Source organism: Pan troglodytes, chromosome 12 (assembly GCF_028858775.2).
Source record: "Pan troglodytes isolate AG18354 chromosome 12, NHGRI_mPanTro3-v2.0_pri, whole genome shotgun sequence".
Lineage (NCBI taxonomy): Eukaryota > Metazoa > Chordata > Mammalia > Primates > Hominidae > Pan > Pan troglodytes.
This window is the reverse complement of record NC_072410.2, coordinates 42,320,209-42,346,451: the sequence shown is the minus strand read 5'-3', so window position 1 is coordinate 42,346,451 and position 26,243 is coordinate 42,320,209. Positions and strand designations below refer to the sequence as shown.

Here is a 26,243-nt window from a genome sequence, read left to right as displayed (position 1 = left end):
CCAAGTGTTAAGGTTTGTGTTCTGTAAACTGAAACCCTACATAAGAGCTAATAATCCCTGGAGTTTGGAGTCTAGGTCAGATTGTCAAGCTGCTGTGGAAACATGGAGATCAGAAAATGATCATGCAGCAAATGGGATTTGAAATACAAGAAACATGAACCCAGAGACAGCTAAATAGAAATGGGATCAGAGGCTGGGCATGGTGGCTCATGCCTGTAATCCTAACACTTTGGGAGGTTGAGACAGGAGGATCACTTGAAGTCAGGAGTTCAAGACCAGCCTGACCAACATGGTGAAACTCCGTCTCTGCTAAAAATACAAAAAAAAAAAAAAAAAAAAAAAATTCGCCCGGCATGGTGGCACGTGCCTGTAATCCCAGCCACTTGGGAGGCTGAGGCAGGAGGATTGCTTGAGCCCAGGAGGTGGAGGTTGCAGTGAGTTGAGATCACACCCCTGCACTGCAGCCTGGGTAACACAGCAAGACTCTGTCTCAAAAAAAAGAAAGAAAGAAATGGAATCAGAAACACCAAAAATTAGAATCAAAAATACCAGGAGGAGCAGAGCAGAGTAGGTAGTAGGTTGGAGTGCAATGGTGCGATCTCAACTCACTTCAAACTTCACCTCCCGGGCTAAAGTGATCCTCTTGCCTCAGGATCCCAGGTAGCTGGGATTACAAGCATGTGCCACCACACCGGGCCAATTTTTTTTTTTTTTTTTTAGCAGAGACAGAGTTTCACCCTGTTGTCCAGGCTGGTCTCAAACTCCTGACCTCAATACCGTGAAAGGTCATCCTTCGGATGTATCCCTTGATGATGGGTAGTACAGTCACGCTACCTCTACCTTAGGAAAATCCTGATAAAACAACCCTAAATGTCAGAGCACCATTTACTTATCACCTGGAAAATAGTCATTAGGCCAAGTCCAAAGTACATTATTTCATCAGTTGGAAACGGTTCTTGAAATATCATCTTGGGCTAGCTGTTCTCTTGTCAAGGTACTATTCAATTCACAAAGTGGTTCAATTTATTTCTATAAGCCAGCATATGGTTGATTGTTCACACATTGGCTTGACACTAGCAAGTCTAGATCACACAAAGGAGCAAAGAGTCTAGTAGCTTGATCAACATTGTTTCATCAAATGGTACACTATACTGAGCAGAGGGATCTATAACGTAAGTATGAACATGAAAACTCTCAATGAAGTGGAAGCTTCAACTACTGATTTATTCTTTTCTGCTAATTTCTCTAGGCCCTAGAAATCAAGGAAAAGTGGGAAGGGAAGGAGTAAATAGCAATGACTGAGCCCCAAAACACCTTCCAGATAATGTCTGTGTTTGGTTCAATTCCCAACACCTTCTTCTATTTTTAGCAAAGAGAATAATACCATTAAGAATCCTGATCCTGAGACTGGAAGATCCACTGTAGGATTATGAAACAAAAATGCCATCACATTTTTCAGCATGAAATTCCTAAGCAGGGAAACTTAGAATATTTTCAACCATGGTGACTGAAATAACAAAGATTGTTTCATAGAATGCCCTTTCAGTTTACCAGAACATTCATTTTACTACACCCATCCTGGTTAAGTGAGGTTGGCCCATATTTGTTGTTGGAGGCTGTGTTTAGACTGGGATTCTTATCCAAAACTGTCACTGAAAATGAGATAATTTTAGTGTGTGGTGCATCTACCATTATGGCCTGAATTGAGGTGTTTCTAGAGCTGATGATAACAGCTAATCGCCTTGATTCTGACTGAATGTACTCAGTGGATCTTTGCAGTCAGCTTGTAGCCAAATATATCTGTTCCATTTGACCCCTCCTTGCTGAGGTTACCTTTTATTACCTGAAATGGCTTCTGGCATCATCTTTCCCAGGGGAAATTTCCATCAAGACTGCTGATATTTCTTTATTTCCCCATTTCCCGAGGAGGCTGGACAAATCTGAAATTCAGAAAGTGAGTCATCTTCCTGCAGGCTCTGCCATGCCTACTGTCGCCACCAGTCCTGGTGGGAGCCCGTTTGCTCCAGGGTGTCCTCATATTGTGCCTTAGTGATTCCCATGGATGCTGCTGCTGATGGCTGAGGGAGTTCAACATTGCTCTTTGCTTGGGTGGAAAATTGTGAAGAAGATGATGTTAGTTTTAACAACCCTCTATTTACATTACATGCCCTTGACTCATCTTTGTGCTCTTTTTGAGCTGAATGAAATTTCCAGATTATCTTAAAACCAAACCTTCACCCCACCATGGCTCTACACATTTAGGTGTTTCCCACTGTGATCCACTTTTCAGACAGTAACAGTCCCATGCAACTCCTCCTTTTGTTATTCCTTAAATCTCTGTCAGTCATTCAATCCAATTGATACCACCTCCTAAATGCATTTTGAGTCCATTGCTCCTCTCCACTGCCATTGGCCCTAATTCACTGCTTTTCACACACACAAAAGATGGCCATGGCCACAACCTCATAACCAGTATCCTAGACCCCAGCCTCCTGGTAGCTCTAGACCCCAGTTATGATTGCCCCAACAGTATCATAAGCCAGTGTTTCCAGATCCTTCTGCCTTTGCACTTGTGTTGCTTCTGCCTGGAATACTCCCACCACCCTTTTTGTTTTCTTCCAAGAAAACTCACATCTTTTCCTACCAGGCTTAGCTTAAATGTCACCTTATCATCACAACTTTATCCAATTCCTGTAAACAGGATTTATCCAGTAGACTCCCAAAGCATTTAAAAATATCTCTATCATGACACATTTTGCAGTGGGTTTAGTTGTTTATTTGTTTTTGCCAGTGCTCATGTCTTTCTAGTCTTTGTTTCTTCAGGTAATATCCTAGTGCCCAAAATAAAGTAAGCCTGCACCACACAAGTGCTGAAAGAGTGAAGAATCCCCTGTCTGTAGTCACCGCACCCAGGAAATATCCCAATCATCAACTTGCCTCCATTCTAAACTCACATGTCTCTGGTTCCATTGTCTCAAGGGCTAAAAATGCTAGTCTAAAAAGTCTACTTATATTTTGAGGATAATTTCCATGATTAATGAGGATACCCTAATCCAGTAGTTTCCTGTTACTCAGTTGGCTTGAGAAGACTTAGCTCAAGAGCAGCTAAAATGAAGTTATTTGACTCCATTTTGGGAGATTCTGACTTCATGTACCTCTGGTGGCACCTTAAAATCTCTGTCATAACAAGCTTCCTACTTATTTCTGATATTCTCCCATGTTTGAATTCCACTGTCTTTGTTTCTGATAGATGGAACTTTCAGACCTCATCCCAGTCCCTCAGGTGGTATATCTGAGGATTTGTGAGGCCTTCCAACTCTTCTCCAATCTCCTTGGCCTCTATTAGACCTTTCCACTTCACAGAGTCAATACATGTTTTCAGGGGCAGAAAATCCATGTTTGAGGCTTGTAAGAGATAGAAAAAAAAAAAAACAGTGTTTTGCCACACACTCTCCATAGCACACATTACCTTAGTCACCGAAACGTATGCAGTATGATTTTCCCTCACTGACTAGTTCTTTGACACCAGCTGTCTGTCCTATAATTCAATTCTAACACTATCTACCTGGAGATAACTTCAGATTTCATAGACTAAGGGCTCGTTTTCACAAGACTGCTTCTACTTCAGATGCCAGTTGAAAGTAATAGGTTGTCACCTATATTTCTGACTGACCAGCTGTACATTGGGGGATTCCCATTATCCCTCCCTCAGGTCCAATTAATTTGCTAGAGTGGCCCACAGAACTCAGGGAAACTGCACACTTTTACCTATTTATTATAAAGAATATACAGGTGAGCAGTCAAATGGAAGAGATGCATAGGATGAGGTATGTGGGAAGGGGCTCAGAGCTTCCATGCCCTCTCTGGGTGCACCACCTTCCCTGTACTTCCATTTTTTCAGCAACCAATAGATTTCCAAACTCTGTCCTTTTGAGTTTTTATGCATTCATAGGCATGATTGATTAAGTCATTGGCCATTGGCAATTAACTCAACCTTCAGCTTCTCTCACCTCTCTGGAGGTTGGGGTGGGTGGGGCTAAAAGTTCTCACCTTCTAATCACATGGTTGGTTTCCCTTGCAAACAGCCTGGATCCTGGGGCTATCCAGGAGCCCATCAAAAATTGCCTCATTAGAATAAAAGATGCTGTCACCCAAGAAATTTCAGTGGCTTTAGAAGCTGTTTCCAATGTTACCACCTAGGAAATTACAAAGATTTTAAGAGTTCTGTGTCAGTTACTGGGGTTAAAGATCAAATATTAGACAAAAGATTCTCCTAGTACCCCTTATCTACAAGGGTTTTAGGAACCAGGGCAGAGGTCTGAACGAGGGGTTCAGGAACCAGGGGCAATGGCAAATTTATATATTTCTATTTTATTTATTTATATAATTTATAATATATAAATTATGTTTAATATAAATTATATATTTATATAATTCTATATATTTATATATTTCTTATTATTTCACAAGGCTCCTCTCTTCTGGGCATAGGTTAGAAGTGAATGGTCTGATTGTTCACTGCTTCTTATTGTAGGGCTTGGAAAGATCTGTACTTTCTGGAGCAGGGCCAGGACAAGGGTAAGGCAAGTGAGGCATAGCCTCAGGTGCAAGATTTTAGGGGCTACCAAAAAGCTCAGTAACCACAATAAATAATATTATGTGCAACATTTTAAAAAATCAAAAATAATGCAGAAATCCATGATGAACAAAACATCAATGTTGTAAATAAAGATAGGATCATCATAAATAAGATAGTGCAGTGTTGAGTCATGTTGAAGCTGGAAGCAAAAGGAAAATCAGCAATACTGATTCTGTCTGTATTTACAATGTTGCTGTTTTCTTCATCATGGATGAACCTCTTGTTAGTCCTGGCTGTGCTCCAGAGCCTCTATCTATCAAAATCTTTATTGCACCTGCTGTAGGAGAAAGTTCCGTCAAAGTCTCAATGTCAGATGGCTTTCTTTTTCCTTTCACAGTAGTGACAAAAGGGCTGGCTTTTAAATTTTATGAGATGACACCTTGGACTCCAGATTCGAAGACCTATTTGAATTGTGGTTGTCTTTTAGGTTGTCTTGCTCAAAATGCATTTCTTCTTGATGTTTATCACAGTGACATGGGCTTTTTATGGCATTCTGAAGTACTTTAGAGAAAATGGAGAACACTTTAATACTGCTGATTTACTCTTTCAGGTCTACAGTAATTTCCTTACTGCCTAATTATAAGGCTGGGTTTAATTTACTCTACACATAATGTTTACTGATGCACATATGGTGCCACTTTTCAAGAAACTGTGCCCAGAACAGGCATTTTTGTCATACTAGAGTATGGAAAATTCCCATTTAGTATGATATTGGCTGTGGGTTTGTCATAAATGGCTGTTATTATTTTGAGGTATGTTCCATCAATACCTAGTTTATTGAGAGTTTTTAACATGAAGGGATGTTGAATTTTATCGAAGATATTTTCTGCATCTATTGAGATACTCATGTGATGTTTGTCTTTAGTTCTGTTTATGTGATGAATTAGATTTATTGATTTGTGTATGTTGAACCAGCCTTGCAACCTGCAGATGAGGCTGACTTGGTGGTAGTGGATAAACTTTTTAATGTGCTACTGTGTTTGGTTTGCCAGTATTTTATTGAGGATTTTTGCATCGATATTCATCAGGGATATTGGACTGAAGTTTTCTTTTTGTGTTGTTATCCTGCTAGGTTTTGGTATCAGGATGATGCTGGCCTCACAAAATGAGGGTGTATGTGTCCAGGAATTCATCCATTTCTTCTAGATTTTCTAGTTTATTTGCATAGGTGTTTATAGTACTCTCTGATGGTTGTTTACATTTCTGTGGGGTCAGTGGTGATATCCCCTTTATTGTTTTTTATGTGTCTATTTGATTTTCTATCCTTTGTTCTTTTTTAGTCTAGCTAGCAGTTGATTTTATTATTTTTTTCAAAAAAACACAGCTCCTGGATTTGTTGATTTTCCCGTTATATACAGAAAAAAATAGTAATATATGTAATTCTCTCAACAAAGAATGTCCCCCAATGAGGGGGGAAATATCACATATCTTCTTAACTTGAAGAAGGTTATAATCTCTTTAAACACTTATTTTAAAAGCAGACTAGTAAGTATGTGGTTACATGTGTCTAATGATTTTCAGTTAACCCCAAAGTGAGGAGATGGGTAGGAGTTGGGGAAAGGAGAAACAGGAAAAATAGTACTGTTTTGTGGACTTATTTGTCAACTATCTTTGAAAAGGAGCTATTGATTCAGAAATCATGGGTTCCTAGGTTCTTAGGGGTGGAAGGGACACTATGGGTCTTCCCAGGGCAAGAGGTGTTTCTTCAGGAATATTAAGATGCCTTTTGTTTACCTCAGCTTTAAAGATGGGAGTTAATTCCTTCACTACAGCAGTTGGTACAATTATTGGGTAATTTTACTTGTTAGAAAATTGAGTTAAGATCAGTGATTTTGTAGTTATCAACCATTGATGTTGATTTTTTGCTGCAAAACTGATTTCTCTTCCTATGTGTAAGCCCCAGATAAAAAATTCAGTAAAGAGCTCTACTTAGAGTTCCAGAGACCTACAAATATTAAACATTATTGCATTCAAAGCCATGGCTTCACCAACAATTGCCTTGCCTTATCGTAGCTATGAGTGCTAAGAATGGTTAGGCTTAGGAACTGGGCATGTCTCTGGTTATTGAGACAACTGAAATAATCAGCTATCTTGATCATCTGATCTATTACTCCTGTTTGTATCTGGTTATGTATGAAGGTCAGAAAAGTAAAGCTGTCCACTAAGACTGACAGTTTTTTAGTGTCCATTCTTTACTTGATTCTTTATTGACGATCGCTGCAATTCTTCAGAGAGATATTACTATCAAAAAGATTTTTTTTCCGAGTAGAGTATTGAAATTCCAATAATAAGATTAAATTTCTTGCTGATATAAAACTCATAAGTTAGAAAACTCTAGTGGGCTGACTCTGAAGCCTGTCCTTTTAATGACTATGGTTGTTAAAGTTGGTACACTTAGCTCTTAGTTTATAGCTTTTATTAAAATTCTTTAATGGGAAGAGCATAAGGTAAATATCAATTATTAAAGAGACCTGAGTTTCTCTATAATAATTATAATAATAGGCTTCGTGTTTAATATAATCACCATTTCTTTCTTCCTTATGCCATTCATATCTGTGTCCAGCTCCATGCCAGAAACTGAACTGTGAATGGGATTTTGATAATTATTATTCTAATTAATCGTAAGGGAAAAAAGTTAAGGACTTTCATTTTAGCTGGGGGAATATCTGATTAAATGCATATCAGGAGACTAGCAGACTTGCCTGGTGCATTCATTGAGAAATGGTTGAATGGATTGTGCCTGAGCATTCCAGGATTAAAGGAGAACCATTTGTCCTGAGGAGTTTGAGGATAAGAGTGGATTTTTCTCTTTGATCCAACCATAAATGTCAGAAGTTTGGGTGATTAATCAGTCCCAGACCCATCTTCTTTCCTTCCATAATTTCTTAGTTTTTCACAAATGCATCAATCCTGTTTAACTGTTAAGGGCAGGACTTCTGGATTTTTATTTGATTCCTTCAATTTCAACAAGGATCAGGCTGCCTTAAGTAGTAGCTACAGTATGAGTTGCAACTATCTAAAGGGAGTGACTGTAAAGCTAAAAAAGCATCTTTGGGCCACACGCGGTGGCTCACGCCTGTAATGCCAGCATTTTGGGAGGCCAAGGCAGGTGGATCACAAGGTCAGGAGATCAAGAACATCTTGGCCAACAGGGTGAAACCCCATCTCTACTAAAAATACAAAGTTAGGTGGGCATGGTGGCTTGCGCCTGTGTTCCCAGGAGAATGACTTGAACCCGGGAGGCGGAGGTTACAGTGAGTCGAGATCGCGCCACTGCACTCCAGCCTGGGCGACAAGAGCAAAACTCCTTCTCGAAAAAAAAAAAAAAAAAATGCACCTTTGAGCAAGGCTGGGAAACCAGAAAAATGGGAGCGGGAGGTTGCTGAGTTCCAAGGGGCAGGGAGAAGTCAGCACTAATGGACTCTGAGCAGACTTCTTTCAGCCCCTCCTTTGAAATACAAAAGCTTAGATCAATGTGGCCCTGAGGCTGTATCTATAGATACCAAATTAACTAGTTGAAAGGGGATGGCTGGGCGTGGTGGCTCAGCCTGTAATCCCAGCACTTTGGGAGGCCGAGGCAGGTGGATCATGAGGTCAGGGGATCGCGACCATCATGGCTAACGCGGTGAAACCCTGTCTCTACTAAAAAATACAAAAAATTAGCCGGGTGTGGTGGCGGGCGCCTGTAGTCCCAGCTACTCGGGAGGCTGAGGCAGGAGAATGGCGTGAACCCAGGAGGCGGAGCTTGCAGTGAGCCAAGATTGGGCCACTGCACTCCAGCCTGGGCGACAGAGCGAGACTCCATCTCAAAAAAAAAAAAAGAAAAGAAAAGAAAAGAAAAGGGATAACTTGTGACTGATCAAGTAGGCATTGTGTCACAAGTTGCCATAGCAACCAGCTTGCCTGCTGCTCTGGGTGCATTCTCTATGTGTTTGGGCGGTCTGTGGAAGAACCCTTGATACTGTTGCCAAATCAGCAGGAAATTCATGATTTGGGGTCCAGTCCAGGTCAGAACACCTACATTAAGCAGGCCAGCCAACCCAACTAGATACAACTTCTACTCTTCTATGTAACTTTCCTCTTCTTTCCTTGCCTCAAAGCTTATATTAGAAAAGGAATTTCTTAGCGACCACTAGAATAACCTTTGCTTTCTAGCAGAATATGAGGCAAAGAAATAACAAAAGTCATTTGGTCAAATACCAGTCACACTGATCACTTGGGGGCTCTTAGAGACCACAGTTAGCCTCCTCAGTTCTCTTCTTAAGGAGGTAGCTTCTGAACACAGCAGATGCTTGGTTATAAGTAAGCAGTGGGTAAATGGAGCTTGAAATAGCCAGAGATTGCAGTAGAAACTTATGTATAGAGTGAGAGGCATATAAGACTAAAATCCACTGATGAAACCATCTAGAACAGGCATCAGCCAATTACTATCTCTGTCCCAAACTTAGCCCTCTGTTTGATTATGTAATGTTGTATTGACTGCTTTTGTGCTACAACTGCAGACTTGCGTAGTCATGACAGAGACTAACTGGCTCACAAAGGACAAAATCTATGTTGCCTGGCCCTTTACAGGGAAGAGTCTGCCAATCCCTGCTCTAAAAGTAAACCTAGCTTGAGATAAGACAAATATGGTGTAAGCACCTGAATTCCCTGAAAAGCTAAAGGACCTTGAATCCAACTACGTTTCTCTTAAATAGCGACAGCACCAGTCATTTTATAGGATTTCCACAAAGTTGGGAATGTGGAGTAATCATTGGGCTTCTATCTGAAATGAAGTACCTCTAGGGAAAAATTCAGCAGCTGTTGGAAATGCAAGGCTGTGCAATAGTTAAAGACAGGAAGTGAAAAGTATTGCATACGGCAGCAGAACTCTGGAGAGGGAAGGTAGCTCAGGGGTACACCATTATCCATAACTGGAGTAAAACAGGGGAGTGTGGTAAATGGTTTTCTGTTTTAGAAAGTGTGTTGAGCCCTTTACTGACCGCAAATGGCCAGAAACTACAGAGGTACATTTATCAGTGACATCTGCACCAAGAAGTAAGTGCTCATCATTCTCCCTTCCTCACTCAACAGCATCTTATTCCCCCAAGTTACCCATCCCACTCAAGTGAACTGAGGTTTCACTCATACCTAGAGTGAGAAGTAGTGAGTTTTGTCTGGGTTCCTCCCCGGGTGCTTATATTTATAATAGACGTTCTTCTAAGACCCACAAGACTTGTGCTGTAATGTGGAATGCATGACATGTGGAAGTACAGGCCAGGTGACACTACCTGGACCAATCCTACCACACCATAACAGGTGCGTAGGATGGACCCCATTAGAAAGAAATACTAGTTTTTGAGAGCTCGTCTCTGTATCTTGCTTCATGCTCTTTAACCACACATTTTTTATAGGCTTCTGCTCTTAGCCTGCCATCAAATCCATCCATTCAGTAATTGTCTTTCCCAATTACCAATTAAATTGTGAGGGGATTAAATCATTTTTAGGGCATATTACAAGCTTCCTAAAGGTCCTTGCTAGGGTAAGGCTATTCTGTTACTGATGCAGCTTTTGACTCTTTCACACTGGGCTCAAGAAGCTTGTGCCTATTCACCACCAGTTAATCAATGGCAGATATTAGATACTCAGAATAAAACATCCAGGCATCTGATCTTAGATCTCCCTTTAGAGCAAGCAATGGTGGATGGGACATAAGGCTGGGAGTAAGTAATTGACTAGGGGTGGGAGTGAAGAATTGAAAGAAAAGTGACCTTTGTCCAGTTAGGATTTGTGAACTTCAAGAGCCAGGTCCATAAACACATAGATCTTAAGTAAAATGGCACTATTATTGGAACCCGAACACCTGACTCTGGCATTTTCTATATGCAACCAGAGGATCCTCTCTTTCCTCATCTAAACAACACAAATAACGATGCTCACCCTACAAACTGCACCCTTCACCCACACCATGACATTGTAAGGAAGGTCAAATGAAACAATGTCTAGGAAAGTTCTCTGCAAGCTATAAAAACAGGACATGCACAGGATTATTATTAAAATAAGCAGCCAGAAACTGAGTAGACCCTTCCAAATATGCAGAAGAGTTGACCTGCTTTTTGGTCTGCGTTCAGAGATCTGAGCAAGGTAGTTATGCTAGAAATGTCTTTTCCACCTTCACCCTTGCCACCTAAAATTTCACCCTTTTGAAATGCCAACTCTTCTGGGCTAAGTTAGACATTGGGCAATGGAAAGAATGCCTGTTCTGTTGGAAGGGTGGAGAAATCTTAAGAGAATCTTTAAGTAAGAAAAAAAAAGTGCAATATGATGTGAAAGAAATGTAGAAACATTAGACTTTTTTACAGTGTTGTTTAGGCCAGCCTCCAATACATTTGACGGGAATAACTCATGCTTACCTGTAAGCACCATTTATGAGGCCAGTCAACCATGTATGAGGTCATGTTGATCACTGTAGCTTTGTTAGTAGTTAGGAGTTGAGACAGTGGAGGAGTTTTCAGCAGAAAGTGAGAGGAGATGGCTTGTCTTGTTTTCTTCTGTATCCCTGGCCAAAAACAGTGCTTCATCTACCAAGAGCTACTTAAATGCCAGTGGAAGGAATAAATGACTGAACACTGGCCCTTGAGTACAGTTTAGTAAAGTAAGTAAGTCATAAAGCATAATTTCCTTCTGAGGACTTCTTATTTCTCTTATAATAAGGTTCCTGCCACCTCTGAGCTAATTGCATTAGTATCTGTACCATCATATTTTGGTACGTTTACTCTCATTTCGTTTCTTTGGCATAACGCTTAAAAATCCTGAATAAAACTGTGGCATATGTGTAGATTTTTCTTTATAGATCCATTATTTCTCTTGAGGTTAGAAAGGAATTTTGAATTTCACAATTAAAGGCAAATAAGAGACCCTTTTTAGTTTTTCAAGAATGAATATTTCTCCAGTAAAAGGAATTGCAGAGGTGTTTTTCATTGAGTACATTAAAATGAGGCACACAGCCTTCAAAGTCTTATGCAAGTGTGAGCTTCTGCAAAACTAGTTGACTGGGGAGAGATATTTTTTTCTTGGATTGTCTTTTGCAGGGAGCTGTTTCATATTTATCAAATGGTTGCAGGTTTTTAGATTTTGTACAAAATACTTTTGCAGTGTTAGATGTGGCTCAATATACAGCATACACTCCTCATACCCCACCCAATAGGTAGACAACTTTTGGTCATTTTTGAGACAGTTTGTTTTTCTTTTTGAGTTACTGAGTTAAACTGTGTCTATTCTTTCATGACTCTGCGCTCCCACGAAATAAGAATTGCTAGAGCAGGTATGATCTATTGACTGCATTCCTTTGGGTTTGCTGAAGAAAATGCAGTTATTTACATTGATGAATAGCCTTAATTGGGTAAAATAGACTGGTAGTGCTGAGCTAATACCTTTAAATGTCTTGTCTTATGCAATTAATATTCCTTTGTCACACATACATTTAAACCATTGGAAAAACGTCTTGTGTTCTTGACTCCTGTCACACTTAACGAATGATTTTGTCAAGTCATTCCTTTCTGCCCTGGTTGATTGATAGCTACATTTTGGTCTTCTAGCTTATGTAAAAAGTGTTAACTATGCCTTTCAGCTTGTAGGCAAGGGCATTTAAACCATTCTAGTAGTCAATTTACAGAGGAATTACATTGCCTGTTTACTGGAGGGGTCAAAAAAATGTGCCCCGGCTCATCAGAGACACAAATCACAAGGCCCATGAGCTAATGAAGGCAGTATTTATGAGTTTCTGCACTTGTTAGATGATACCAACTTCAAGATGTCCCTGGTCCTGGCTGCTGAGGATTCTGGCTTCCACTTTTGGATATGCCTGTGTTTATAGACTATGGAAAAGATATATTTAAGAAGAAGTTTTGATCCTAATACTCTTAAGAGTGAGAATGCAAATTAGAATGCTAGATTGTCACAGTATCAAGCTGCATTTGCAGCTTTCAAAGATTTCTCTATAGTAAGGCTCACCTCTGCCACCACCTGGCTTATGGATTTCCATATAAACCATAATTACCATATCAAAGCGTGGAAAATGGATACCAGTCTTTCTGGGAGAAGTCTCTTGTCCCTTGGCTTGAACCCAGTTAGAACCCTAAGAAACACACTTTATTTAGCATCTTACAATTTACTATTTTAAAACATTTTGATCATTAAGAGTTATAAGAAAATGGTTACATTAGAGCAAGTATAATTCATCAAATAGATTGTTGAAGTAGGCATATCTTAGACCACAAGTTCTCCATTTTTTTTCCAGATCCCTAAATCCCCAGAAAGTGAGAGTCTCATAGTGAGTATTGAGCAGGTCTCTTTCTACTCCCAGAGTAGGGATTCATTAGGACTCAGCATCACTTCTACCTCTGGTAGGGTCACTGATTCCATCTTACGGTGTCCATCTGCCATGGGGTCTCTTCTTTTATCCTCTCCACAGGGGCTCTTATTCTCTTTGGTCTTACTATATCATGGGTGGGGAAGAGGGGAGCTTTCAGAATCCCTTGTATATATACTATACTCGTTCAGGAATCACATTTGTTCCTGGAATGTTTGCTGCTGTCATCATATATACCATTGCTTTTGGTCAATAATGTTCACAGAGCTGGCACAAAGTAGACAACTGACAGCTTGTGTATGTTAGTATCTAAAAGCATGTAGTCTGGGGCCAAGCAATATTGGTTCAATTCCTGCCACTGCCATCTGTTAGCTTTGTGAATGTAGACAAGTGACTTAATTCTATTGTCTCAGTCTCCTCACCTATAAAAGGAATAAAATAGTAGCCAGTGATTTTTGAGAGAAATTAACAAGTTATTCTAATTTTTTGGAGCAGTATCTGGCACAAAATAAGCACTAAATGAAGATTGTTATTATGAGATATTAATATTCCCCAATGCTTTTCTGCTCTTGCCACCTCTCCTCATCTCACCGCTGCAGTTACTTCTGTCTTTTGCATATACTCTCCCTTCCACTAGCCTCTCCTTTGCTTTCTTGTACTGCACCCAGCAACCGTGGGCTCCATTTTCTGCTAACATTTTTAACAGCACCATGTTAAGGTGCTGTACCTGCTGGATTAAGCCATCTGGAGATCCACAATGATCCCAGCACTCCCTGGGACCCTGAAGCAGCTTGTCACTGTCTCTTCTCATAAAGGCAAGTGCTCTTGCATATCGTGGAGGTAAAGGAGGAATTTGACACTGACCTGTGCGTGCTGGGGCAGAAAATGAAATCAACAGAAGGAACTAAGTACCTGTTACTGTCCTTCAGGAAAAGCCCCGATCAACCCTTCCCTGTCCTAGTCCCCATGACTTGTTTCTTTGTTATAACATTTTAAGTAAAGCATTTGTTTAATCTATACAAATAATAAATTACAGCTGTGATTTTCTTACACACAGCCCATGGTTATATAATGAAACATGAAGAGTAGACTACTGTTATTTCAGTGCATTTGGCCAAAGAAATGAATTGAAATGGCACCAAACTAGTCCACTAATTGATCAGAAATTTATTTTCAAGATGTCTCTACCACTTCACCAAAAGGTGATTTGGTGACCATGAAAACTTATTCTATGTATGTCATCTTATCAGTTATCTATTGTCACAACAGTGTAGTGTTAACAGTACCTCAGGGGCATACAGCAATAGCATTTGTAGCTCACTGGTCTGAGGTGGTCATCTTAGCCCGGCCTTCTCCTGTGTCTGGGTTCTGTTGCTCTTAATGGATCTAGGATGGTCTTGACATCGATGACTGAGGTGACTCAGTCATGGTCAATAGGTTTGTCACCCTTTTCCTGGGACAGGCAGTCTAGCCTGGGCACGTGCTTCTCATGGGAATGGCAGAGAACAAGACCAAGCCTGCCTAACGTTGAATGAGCCTTTCAAATGTCCACATGCATCATGGTGGCCAACGTCCATTGGCCCTAAACATGACACATGGCCAACCCCAGAGTCACAGAGGGCAGGCACTACAGAGTTACATGGCAATGGTATGGATAGAAGGAGATAGAAGAATAAGGTTATTCGTGCAACAAATCTACTATAATTATCTATTCCATCAGTGAGACACGTTCCTAACTTTTATACTGGCTATCAGTGCTCATAGAGAAAAAAATCTAAGGGCACATATGTTGATCTGGCTGTTGATCTGGCTCCATTATAAGTGTTGCTAATGATGACAGTTGTACTTTTAATTGATCCAGCAGACCTGAATGAATTTGGTGGACAATGAATGAGATGGGTAGGGAAAAGCACAGGGCCTGATAGAGGTAATTGGTTCCATTAAAAAGAGATGCTAGTATCCCAATTAAAATGATTTTGCTTCATGAAAGACAGTTGGTTTCATCAAGATAATGACCAGAGAATTTTGTGTTTCTCTTATAAGGAAAACTAAATAAAGCAAGAACCATGATTATTCTTTAAATGTCTTCCCTAGGCTTTATAGATATGCCTCTCCTCCCCCTACCTGCTCCCACCCCAACCTGAACAATGAAGAGTGCCTTCATTACCAATGGAGTGTGCATTGATGGCACCTTGGCTTATTAAAGTGGCTTTGGATAGATTATAGCACTGACTGATTACCCTAATTGACCTTCAGACTGGCTAAACTTTGCCAGACTTAATGAAGCTCACTACTCGTCAAGCTCCCTAGGCTGGATGGCTCCTGGCTCAGTCACTTTGTTGCTTTGATTTTACATTTTTAATAACAATGATACCACACAGCTTAAGGAAATATGGCAGAACATGTCAGTAATCATGTAGAGCCTGGAGCAGCCATATTCATGGAAAGATTTAAGGCTTCAGATTTTTTGAGCCTATTTGAAATCACCCTCTAACCCCAGTTTTGACCTTGGCTGGTATTTCTTAAATCATTGTAATGAAGAAGTTAACACTATTATTCTTAACAAGATTTTTGTACACATTTATCTAAATGACAGGGTAGATGTTAAATGGTCAGGCATTTATTAAACATCATCTACCCAGCCTCAACTTGGGTGTTAACTTTTATTTCTGAAAGTCAAGATGGCATTGGGTTGCTCAGACACATAGCCAATTCTGCCTAAAGATTGGCATGCAAAAGGCTTCAACTGCAGGGAAGGTTTAGCAAAGAAAGAAAGCTTTCATCCTGAAGGAGAAACAGGATTGATTAGTAGTAGCTACCTGGAGCACTGTGTTGAAAAGGATTATAAAGTAGTATTTGAGCTCAGCATAAAAGAATGCAGCAATTGATTAATCATGTCTGGTGTGGACATAGAAAGGAAGAGTTGTAGCATACTTGCCATTCCTGTCCTAGTTCATAGCTTTTGATCTTGTTCCTTATAAACAACTCTTCACCTTTTACTTATTTCTTATAAATGTATCTCTATTTATTTTCAACTTCCACTCATGCTTGAATCCCTGAATTAGTTTTCTGTCAGATCTTTTCTTTGCTGGCCACTTTTTTGTTTTCGGGTCAGTATCTGAGTTCCTTTTCTGTGTTCAGAGAATTCCTCATGTTATGAATCTCTGTATAAGAAGCTTAAACGGCCAAAACACTTGTTTTCAAAGAATACTTTCCTCCCGACCGCTACCTCCTATACTCTTGCAACTAGTTGAGGACGTATGACCCAGAGTTCTGGTCTCTGTTTCACCCAGATGAAAATCAGGTCTGCCTAACATTTTGAATCAAAACCTATTGTCACAAAGACACAGCGTATCTTATCATTTCTGAATTTTGCCCATTTTGTGAACTGACAGGTCAATCTTTCTGCTTAAATCAGCTAGAATTAGTTTCTAATGCTTGAGACTAAGAATTTGATAATAGGTCTTCTAGGGAGGCATTCCTCAAACTTTATACTGTGGAATAATCACCTACGCATCTTATTAAAATGCAGATTCTGGTTAAAAGCAGGTCTGGATGGGGCCTTGGTTTTGCATTTCTAATAAGCTCCCAGGAAATGGCAGTGGTACTGGCCAGTGGCCCACACTTCAAGTAGAAAGGATCTAAATAAGGGAAGGCAGAGTTTGTAGGAAAATAAAAAGTCTATTTCCAGGTTAAATTAGGGCAGGCCAACTACTGTAGCTAATAAACTTCAAAATGTACAAAGGCTCTGAACAGCAGACTTACATTTCTTAATAATGCACAATACTGGGTCAGTAACAGAACACTAGGCAGTTTTCCTTCATGTATGCAAGGGCCTAATTTAATTGGGAGGCAGGGAATGTCTTTTATCTTCAACTCAAAGCACCTCTATCTTTGGCCAGTGGGAGCCTCCTGTTATTCTGGCATGCCCCTGGGAGTCTTTGATAGTTCTTTGCTACCTGGCATGACAAGATATTTCAAGCTTATTTGTACACTCCTGGCCTCAGGGTGCCTAGAATGAGCCCTTTCTCCATGAAGCTCTGTTTTTTTTTTGTTTTTTTCTTTTTTTGTAGTGTAAAATTGTTTTTCAAGTTGTTCATCACTACTAGGCTAGCCATTATTTTCAGTCTTTTTCATTAGACAGAACTGAGAAAGTGTTTGCAAGTATGCATATGTTTTCAATTTAAAATCTCATGTTTTCAAACGTTGGCAAGGATATGGAGAAAGGAAAGCTTTGAACGTTGTTTGTGGGAATGTAAATTAGTACAATCATAGAAAACAGTATGGAGGTGCCTCAAAAAATTAAAACTAGAACTTCTGGGTAGACTCTGATGGAAATAAATCAATATCTCAGAGATATCTGCACCCCTATGTTTATTGCAGCATTATTTACGATAGCCAAGACATGGAATCAACCAAGTATCCACTGACAGATAAATGGATAAAAAATGTGATAGACAGATAAATTGATATATACACAATGGAATATTATTAACCATATAAAAATAGAAATATTTTATATGTGACAACATGGATGGACTTGGAGGGCACTGTGCTCAGTGAAATAAGCCAGACAGAGAAAGACAAATACTGTATGGCATCACTTATATATGGAACCTAAAAAGAAACAAACAAACAAGAGGTGGAACTCACAGAAACAAAAAGTAAGCCAGTGGTTGCTAGGGGCTGGAGGTGGGGGTGGTGAAATGGGAAATACTGGTCAAAGGGTACAAACTTTAAGTTATACAGTGAATAAGCTATGAGAATCTAATATACACCATGATGGCTATCAAAAATGCTCTGCTGTATGCTTGAAATTTGCTAAGAGAGTAGATCTTAAGTGTTCTCACCAATAAAGAAAAAAAAAGGTAGCTATATGAGGTAATGTATATGTTAATTAACTCAATTGTGGTAATCATTTCACAATATATATGTTTATAAAAAATGTATGTTTATCAAATCATCATGTTATACACTTTAAATATATACAATTTTATTTGTCAGTTATACCTCAAGAAAGCTGAATCAAATCCTATGTGTTTCTACTGACATTTCTAATTCAGATCTAACACTGGAGAATTTTTCTTTAACTACTTTCTTCCCCACCAACACTCCTGGTTAGCAAGGACATAGGAAATGATGAATTAAAATTTCATAGTTAATCATTTGCTTTATTCTACCTTTAAACACAATAATGTTGGAATAATAATATTCATACTTCCCCTATAATTAAAATTACATAAAATACTTAAAATATTTTGGTATTTTCTATTCCCTTTCTCATCCCCTTTTTACAATGTTGTAATATGTCTTTATTGTCAGAGTATATAAACATTTATACTATATTCTATCACTTTTTACATTAATATTTTCCTAGATATTTTAATTCTTAAAATATTTTATTTCTTAAAATAACTAGATAGGAAAAGGTCATGAGAACAATATTCTGAGTTCTTGCATTTTTATCAGATTTTGTATGCCTTATACCCTTGAAAGTCAGTTTTGCTGGTTATAAAATTCTCAGTTTACATTCTCTTTCCTTGAGTATCTTAAAGACAATATTTTCCTTTGGCATAAATCTTTACTATTAAAAAGTCTGGTGATAATCTATTTTTTCCTGTATAAATCATATGCTATATTTGCTGAAATGCAGTTTTTTCCCCCCTCATTTTTCTTTAGAATTCAGTCATTTTACTGGGAAATACCTTGGTTGATAATTACGGGTCAGTCTTCTCAGGTACATGATACATTATTTCAGATTGTAGGTTATTTGTTTAATTTTAAATTTTTTATTTTTCATTAACATATATATGTTTGTGGAGTACAATGTGATATTTTGATATATGTATATATTATGAATGATTAAATTAAGCTAACATATTCATCACCTTATATACTTTTTTTTGGTGAGCACATTAAAAACCCACCTTATCAGCAATTTAAAAATATACAGTATTAGAATATAGTTTTAATACATACATATATTCTGGGAAGTTTTCATTGATTACAATTTTTGGTATTCATTCTGTTTTCTTGTTTTGATTTTCTTTATTCATGGACCCCCTCGTAGCCCTGTATTGACTTTTCTTTGCCTATCTTCAATATTTGTCACATTTTCTAAAATGGTTTTTTAGTTCTTTAAAAAATATTTTTTGGATTTGAACCTTTTCTTATTTTATTTGTCTTATAGCATTTGATGTGGTGTTTATTCATTCTTAGTCTTTTTCAAATGATTTTCTTTTATTTATAATTCTTTCTTGAGTTTCATGACCTAATTCTTTAGTTTTTCTTATTCTAATTTATCATGTTCTTCCATATTTTATATTATTTTTATGATGTTTTTAATTTATTTGAAATGGTAGGTTGCAGTTTTAATCTATTTTATAAGCATATCTTTCTGGCATGCTTTCAGTGTGCCTAGGGATGATGGTATTATGTTTCTTAATCTAATTTTTCTTATAACTTTGGATGAGATTTGGCCTTGATAATTTTAAGTTGCTCATTTTTGTGCACATTATCTTCCTGAAGGCTTAGAAAGAGGCTTGATGCAGACAGCTTTTCAAGCTTCCCAGAGATCTCACTTCTGTTATTTTTGTATGGTATTAACAAATATGTTTGTCTAATTGTTGAGATATCCTGAATCTTCTTCTCTCCCCTACTTTATCTCAACCTTCTCTTTCTTTTGTCTCTGTTGTCCCTGTCAAGTTCAATTTTGATTCCACTCTAAATATCTTTTCCTCCATTGTGGGCCTGTTCTGGAAGAGAGCCACGGCAGGTCAATTTCAAGTGTTCACTGTAGGATCTCCTTCAGACCTTCTTACCCTAGGCGCTGCCATTTGTTAACTTATGACTGCAGACAAGTTATTTAACTTTTTAAAGTCCCAGCTTCTTCATTCGAAGAACTAGTATAAGAATCATTCCTATCTCATAGTGTGTAGTAGGAATGAAGTGATATAATATGCAAAGATTTTAGCTCAGTAAATGACACATTATACATGAGCTCACCAATTTTGTCAAATGAGTATGTGGGAGATGTTAACTTTACATAGACTTTATTACATTTTATAAGGTAAAATGTCAGACACAATTCAGAGTTAAACCAAACTAAATTATACATACTTTCATTGCATACGTTATGGTAATTCGTGCAAAAAGGAATTGAGATTTGTTTTTAATTTTCCTTGTTCTGACCAATAACGAACGTGTGGGTGTCATCCTATCAAGAGATTCACTTGAATGCTCCTGGATAGGTATATTTGTTTGGAAAACATGCAGAGTGTTTATCATCTTCTCTTCTGTTTATTTTTATGTATATCCCGTATACATTCAGATAATTATGAACAAAACAGCACCAAGGTAATTTTTCAGGGACAGTTTCATTTTATTTTCAAGCAGCTGCCCTGTTTTCTATTTTAACAATGTGGGAATGATGTATAATTATGCATTGTTAGAAGATTTGGGCTTGTTTATTCTCATTTATCTTGAAGAATAATTATAAGTATTTCTGGAACATAGCAACTATGTCATCATAGCACCTGGGCACAAACGGTTTTGAGATTGTTAGATGTTTCATGTTTCTGCTTCTATCTAACACAAACAATGGATCTAGAATGGGCAGGAGACTGCACAGTGGCCAAGTTTCACCGTTGGCTTCAAAGTTTAGATCTTTATCCAAAGTTCTCCCGACTTGTTGGTTGATACCTAGATTTCTCCTTTTCAAAGAGCCTGAATTCTTCAACTGTGTCATGATTCAAAACATCCAGAAGGTTCGGGTCAATGAAGGATGAGAGAAGACCTTTGATGGGAGAGGACCCATAGTGTGTATTGAGCAACAGGCCATTATGTAACTTTCAAGTTGACATATAATATGTTTAATTCACATGCTTCCATCAGTCATTGGTTTTCCTTTAATAATGTAAGCACTGGGAAGATTTTAAAAAGAAAATAGGAATATTATCTCCATGGGTAATGAGAGCTCAAAAACAGTTTAGAAAAAAAATAGACAATTATACTATTACTTAATTGTATGTCATTTTTTGTTTTTGTTTCAACTGTAGCTTCGGAAAGCAGTGATGGATCACATATCTGATTCTTTCCTGGAAACCAATGTTCCTTTGCTAGTTCTCATTGAGGCTGCAAAGAGCGGAAATGAAAAGGAGGTGAAAGAATATGCCCAAGTTTTCCGTGAGCATGCCAACAAACTGGTAGAGGTAAGTGTGGAGGGGCCTGAAGACTAGAGTTTACCGATGGGTTCAATCTCTGCATATGGCTCTTAGAATTTCACTAGAGATATATTCTATTGTATTTTTGGAGAAATAAAGTCCTGGAATCATTCCTTCCTTTACTTTCTGATTACTGTACCCCCTTTCGAAGGAATCAAGCTACGAATCATCTTTCTTTTATCTGTCTCACAATTCTAAGCATGCTCTGAAACATATCTGCCATTTTTCCTGAACAACAAGCAGGAGCTGAAACAAAAGAAGTGGAAGGGAACTCTGGAGTGCTGAATACCAGTTTTGATTTGAGGGAGTAAATTAAAATTTCTGAATGGAGGCCTAGGACACTTCTCCCTTTTTTCCCACCTCAAACCCCTGTCCACTCCACCCAGTGTTGCCTAGATGCTGTCCACACTGGGAACTTGTGAAAAAAAAAAAAAAAACCCCACCTTCCCCGAAGAGATGTTTGAACTTTTGGTGGAAGATCTTGGGGCAGTACTAGGGTAAGTTAAGCATTGTAAGTATATTTTACGTATTAGAGGAATCTGTGGGAGTTGCTTTATAAATGCAAAATTTTATGGGGTAATATTGAAAAAAAATATTGTACAAAGTAAATGACAACTAGGCTGCCTAAATTTAGGAGCTGAAAATGAACAGCCTGGCAAAGGTAGGATTAGTGATGTGGGGCTAAATACAATAGAAAATAGAGATGTTGCACAACAAAATATGTGTGCTAGAGAACAAGAGCCCAGGAGGGATGAGGATGGATCCTGGAAAATTTAGGGAATGGTTATTAGGGCCAGGTTAAACTTTTACAGGCTCTGAGCACTTAATCCTACCACCACCACCACCACCACTGTGATGCATTCCCACTTTAATTCATAATAAAATAAAATCACTTAAAATGACAGAAAACTTAAATGCAAGCTGAAAGGAAAATAAATTCTTTTTTTTTTTCATTTGGATGGAAAAATTAAAATCCTCAGAAAGTTCTTTAAATGTAAAATCCTCTCTGCTTTTCCTGGAGTGGGTGATGGGGGTGGTGTTTGATTTAGTTGCATGCTAAGCACCTGCTTAGTTTGCGCCTTGGTTAATCCAGCACTGCAGGTGCCTCGGGCTGAAGACACCCAGCCAACAGGAAGTCCTACATCAAGCCTCTGCTTCTCCAGGATACAGGCTGAGCCATCATCCATGACAGCAGTCAGCAGGTTCTATGTGCAAAAGCCTTGGCCACAATAATGGAAGCTTTGAACTTCCTGCTGTAACCCCAATGTCTTGAGAAAATACCAGCCTAGAGCTAAAACTAGGGTAATACAATATCAAAGCAGTTTTTCTGGCTCTGTTCTCTCATATCAGGCAAGCCTTCTCTCACCCTTCACATTCCACCTACATGCTCGGAGAGTTCACTTAGCTATTTAGGGATCCAGAGTCTTTCCAAGGTTGACCTTGGAAGCTCTGATCACTTTCATGTTTTGAGAAGAGGAAGGCGGAGAAGGAGGAGGATATGGGTACAGAAGGAAGGGAAGAAAGAGGAGGAGGAAAAAAAAATAATGCTGATGGGTGCTACAAAGCTTTAAATATTCACATGTAATAAAATAATGTTAGCATATAAATATACCATCCCATCTATATAATTACAACATTTACAAGATAACTGCAGAGTTTACTGAAAATATTAATTGATGGTGTGTTGTAGACACTCTGGATGAAGAATGGGACATGGATTTCAAGTTGTGTGATAAACATCTACTTTCAGTCCTATTAGTGCCTTTACTTCATTTGCAGGACATATTTGAATTTCAAACTTAACATCTTGTGTAAATATGAGACTGGGGCCAAAGACCCAGCTTTTTCCACTCGTTCTCCTTTCTCCTGTGACAGGCGCTGGACACATCCACCCTTTCTTCTTATTCTGTCTTTAGGTTCCATTGTAGGTAAATCTGTTCACTACATGTGATTCTTGATCCTCAACTTGTGACAGAAGCTGAAAGCTTAGATTACTTGCAGCTCCACATTTCAGAAAACTGCACTTTGCCTCCATCAGGTATTCCCTTCATTTCCCATGGATGGTCACTGTGGCCAGCAGCATTTTAATGTCTTGATGCCTAGGAGATACAGGGGCTAGTGTGTGGTCTGGCCTCTGTTTGACTAGGGAGTAACTGAAATCTACAAGTTTGCATATATACAAAAAAAAAAAAAAACCCAAACTTGAACCACTGAGCTGAGTGTTAGCCTTTTTCTAGTTTTGAAAAGTGTGTGGATATGGGCACCTTTCTTAGTTTCTGTGTCTGTAATATGAAAAAGTCGGTTTGTATATTGATTTTATATCCATTGAACTTGATAAATTCAGTTACTAATTCTAAAATTTTGATAATTTCCTTTTGGATTTTCTATGTACATAGTCATGTGCCTGCAAATTATGACTGTTGTATTAGTGTGTTATCATGCTGCTAATAAAGACATATCATAGCAAGACTGGGTAATTTATAAATGAAAGAAGTTTAATTGACTCACAGTTACACATATGTGGGGAGGCCTCACAATCATGGCGGAAGGCAAAGGAGGAGGAAAGACACATCTTACATGGCAGCAGGCAAGAGAACTTGTACAGGGGAAGTCGCCTTTATAAAAGCATCAGATCTCATGAGACTTATTCACTACCAGGGGGACAGTATGGGGAAAACCACCTCCATGATTCAGTTATCTCCACCTGGCACCACCCTTGACACATGAAGATTATTACGACTCAAGGTGAGATTGAATAGGAACACAGCCAGACCATATAAGTGTATTTCTTCTTTCCCAATACTTATAGTTTGTTTTTTTTTTCCTTGCATTATAGTACTAGCTAGGACCTACAGTACAATATTGTGGTGATAAATATTTTTGTGATTTCTGGATCTCAGTGGGGAAATTTCAGTTCTTTCCCATTAATTATATTGTTTGCTCAATGTTTCTTTCAGATACTTTAATTAGGTCAAGCTAGTTCTAGTACCCATTTGCCAAAATACTTTTAAAAAACTATGAATAACTATAGAATTGTATCAAATGCTTTTTCTGCAGATGTTGAGATGATTTTCTCGTCTCCTTTATTCTCTTTCAGAGGTATTGATATCAAAGTTATGCTTTCCTTTAAAAAATGAATTGAAAATTTTTTCTTCTTTCTATTTTTTGGAAGTGAATGTGTAAGATGAGCCTCATGTATTTTTTAAATGTTTGGTAGAATTCACTGATAAAACAATGTGAGTGTGGGGATTTATTTGTGGAAAGGTTTAAAATCATATGACTATTTAATTTTTTTAAATTTCTTTTAAGGTCAGCTTTGTTAATTTGCCTTCTAGGAATTTGTCATTTAATTTTCTAATTTACTGGCATAAAATTGTCCATAATACATTTGTATTTTTTGTTAGATGTATAAGGATCTGCAGTACGGTTTCTTTTTTCCCCACTCCTCATTTAGCTAATTAGTATGCTCTCTTTTTTCCTTGATTAGTTTTGCAGATAGTTTATCAATTTTAAAAATAAGCTTTCAGCTTTATAGATTTGTTTGTATTCTATTTTATTTATTTCTGCTCTCTTTATAGTTCTTTTTGTTTTTTTCCTGCTTTCTTCCAGTAAAACTTACTTCTTCTTTTCTAACTTATTGGAATGGATAATCATGTCATTAATTTCTTGCCTTTCTTATTTTAGTGCTGTACTCATTTAAGGATATAAATTTCCCTCTAATCTATGCTTAAGTCTGGTTATTTTCTACTGCTCTAATTTTAAGTTCACTTATCCATGTGTGTCCAATATACTTGAAACTTATATATTGAGTTCAACTTTTTTTTTAATTTCTAGTTGATTCTTTTATAAAGGGACTCCAATTCTCTAGTAAAATTTATTATCAGGTCATCTCCTTTAAAAAATATTAATCACAGTTATTTCAAAAGCCTAAGTCAAAGAACTCCAATGTTTGGATCAATTTTGTTTTTGTTTTGGGGCGGCTCCACAGATGGCAGCCCCCAACACATCCAAAATCCACTGGGATGTTAATATTGATGATGCAACACACCCACCAAGAGGGTCCAGACAGGTTTATTGCTCATGTAATGGGACTTCAGGGACAGCAGAGCAGGCAACCATGCCAGTTCATAATGGTTCAAACAAAGAGAAGAATAAGTGGGTTTAGTTTTTATCATGTTAGGGCATGTGGCTGGGATCAGGATTTCTCTGTGACAGCCAGGATTTGAGTGGTTTGTATTTCCCAATAGTAATAAAAAGGTGGCCCCTCTTAGCAGTTTGCCCATTTTGGGGACAAAAGGGAAATGGGGGAAGGGTAGGACTGACTTAAAAACTGTCAGCAAACGTTCTTTTTTTTTTGAGATGGAGTCTCGCACTGTCGCCTGGGCTGGAGTGCAGTGGCTCAATCTCTGCTCACTGCAACCTCCACCTCCCGGGTTCAAGCAATTCTCCTGCCTCAGCCTCCCAAGTAGCTTGGATTACAGGCACCCGCCACCAGGCCCAACTAATTTTTGTATTTTTAGTAGAGACGGGGTTTCACTATGTTGGCCAGGCTGGTCTCAAACTCCTGACTTTGTGATCTGCCCACCTTGGCCTCCCAAAGTGCTGGGATTATAGGCGTGAGCCACCGTGCCCAGCCCAGCAAACATTCAAAATAGACTAGGACTATTCATTACAGTTCACCCTTATTGTCTGACTGATGACTGGAATGTGCCATGTTTTATTTTATTGAATTTAGATATGTTTAAGTGAACTATTATGGGACTCTATGAGGCTTTGAAAATGGAGACGGACTTTATTGCTTGTCTGTTTTTATTAATTTTTCTTGTGATTCTGTTTTTTGATATGCTGGGTGATATTGGATTGAATGGCAAACATGTGTGTGGACAGATATAGAGGGTCTGGATAATGTGTTCTCCTTCCAGAGAGGATTCACCCTATTTTCTGTTGGTTAGCAGAGAGGCAGACCATTTCATTACAATCAAAGATCAAAGTGACTTGAACCTAGGTTGTAGCACTTCTAAAGTTTAGCTTA

General features: G+C 38.3%; 1 protein-coding gene across 9 annotated transcripts in view; it reads left to right on the top strand.

Annotated features, from left to right (window-relative positions):
- CTNNA2 (catenin alpha 2) overlaps positions 1-26,243 on the top strand; it is a 1,472,650-nt gene that overhangs the window by 1,213,309 nt on the left and 233,098 nt on the right. For all 9 annotated transcript variants that reach the window (XM_054678551.2, XM_016948864.3, XM_016948863.3 and 6 more), the window contains one exon: positions 21,047-21,199. In XM_054678551.2, the coding sequence (XP_054534526.1) occupies positions 21,047-21,199 (153 nt within the window). The remainder of the gene's footprint in view (positions 1-21,046; positions 21,200-26,243) is intronic.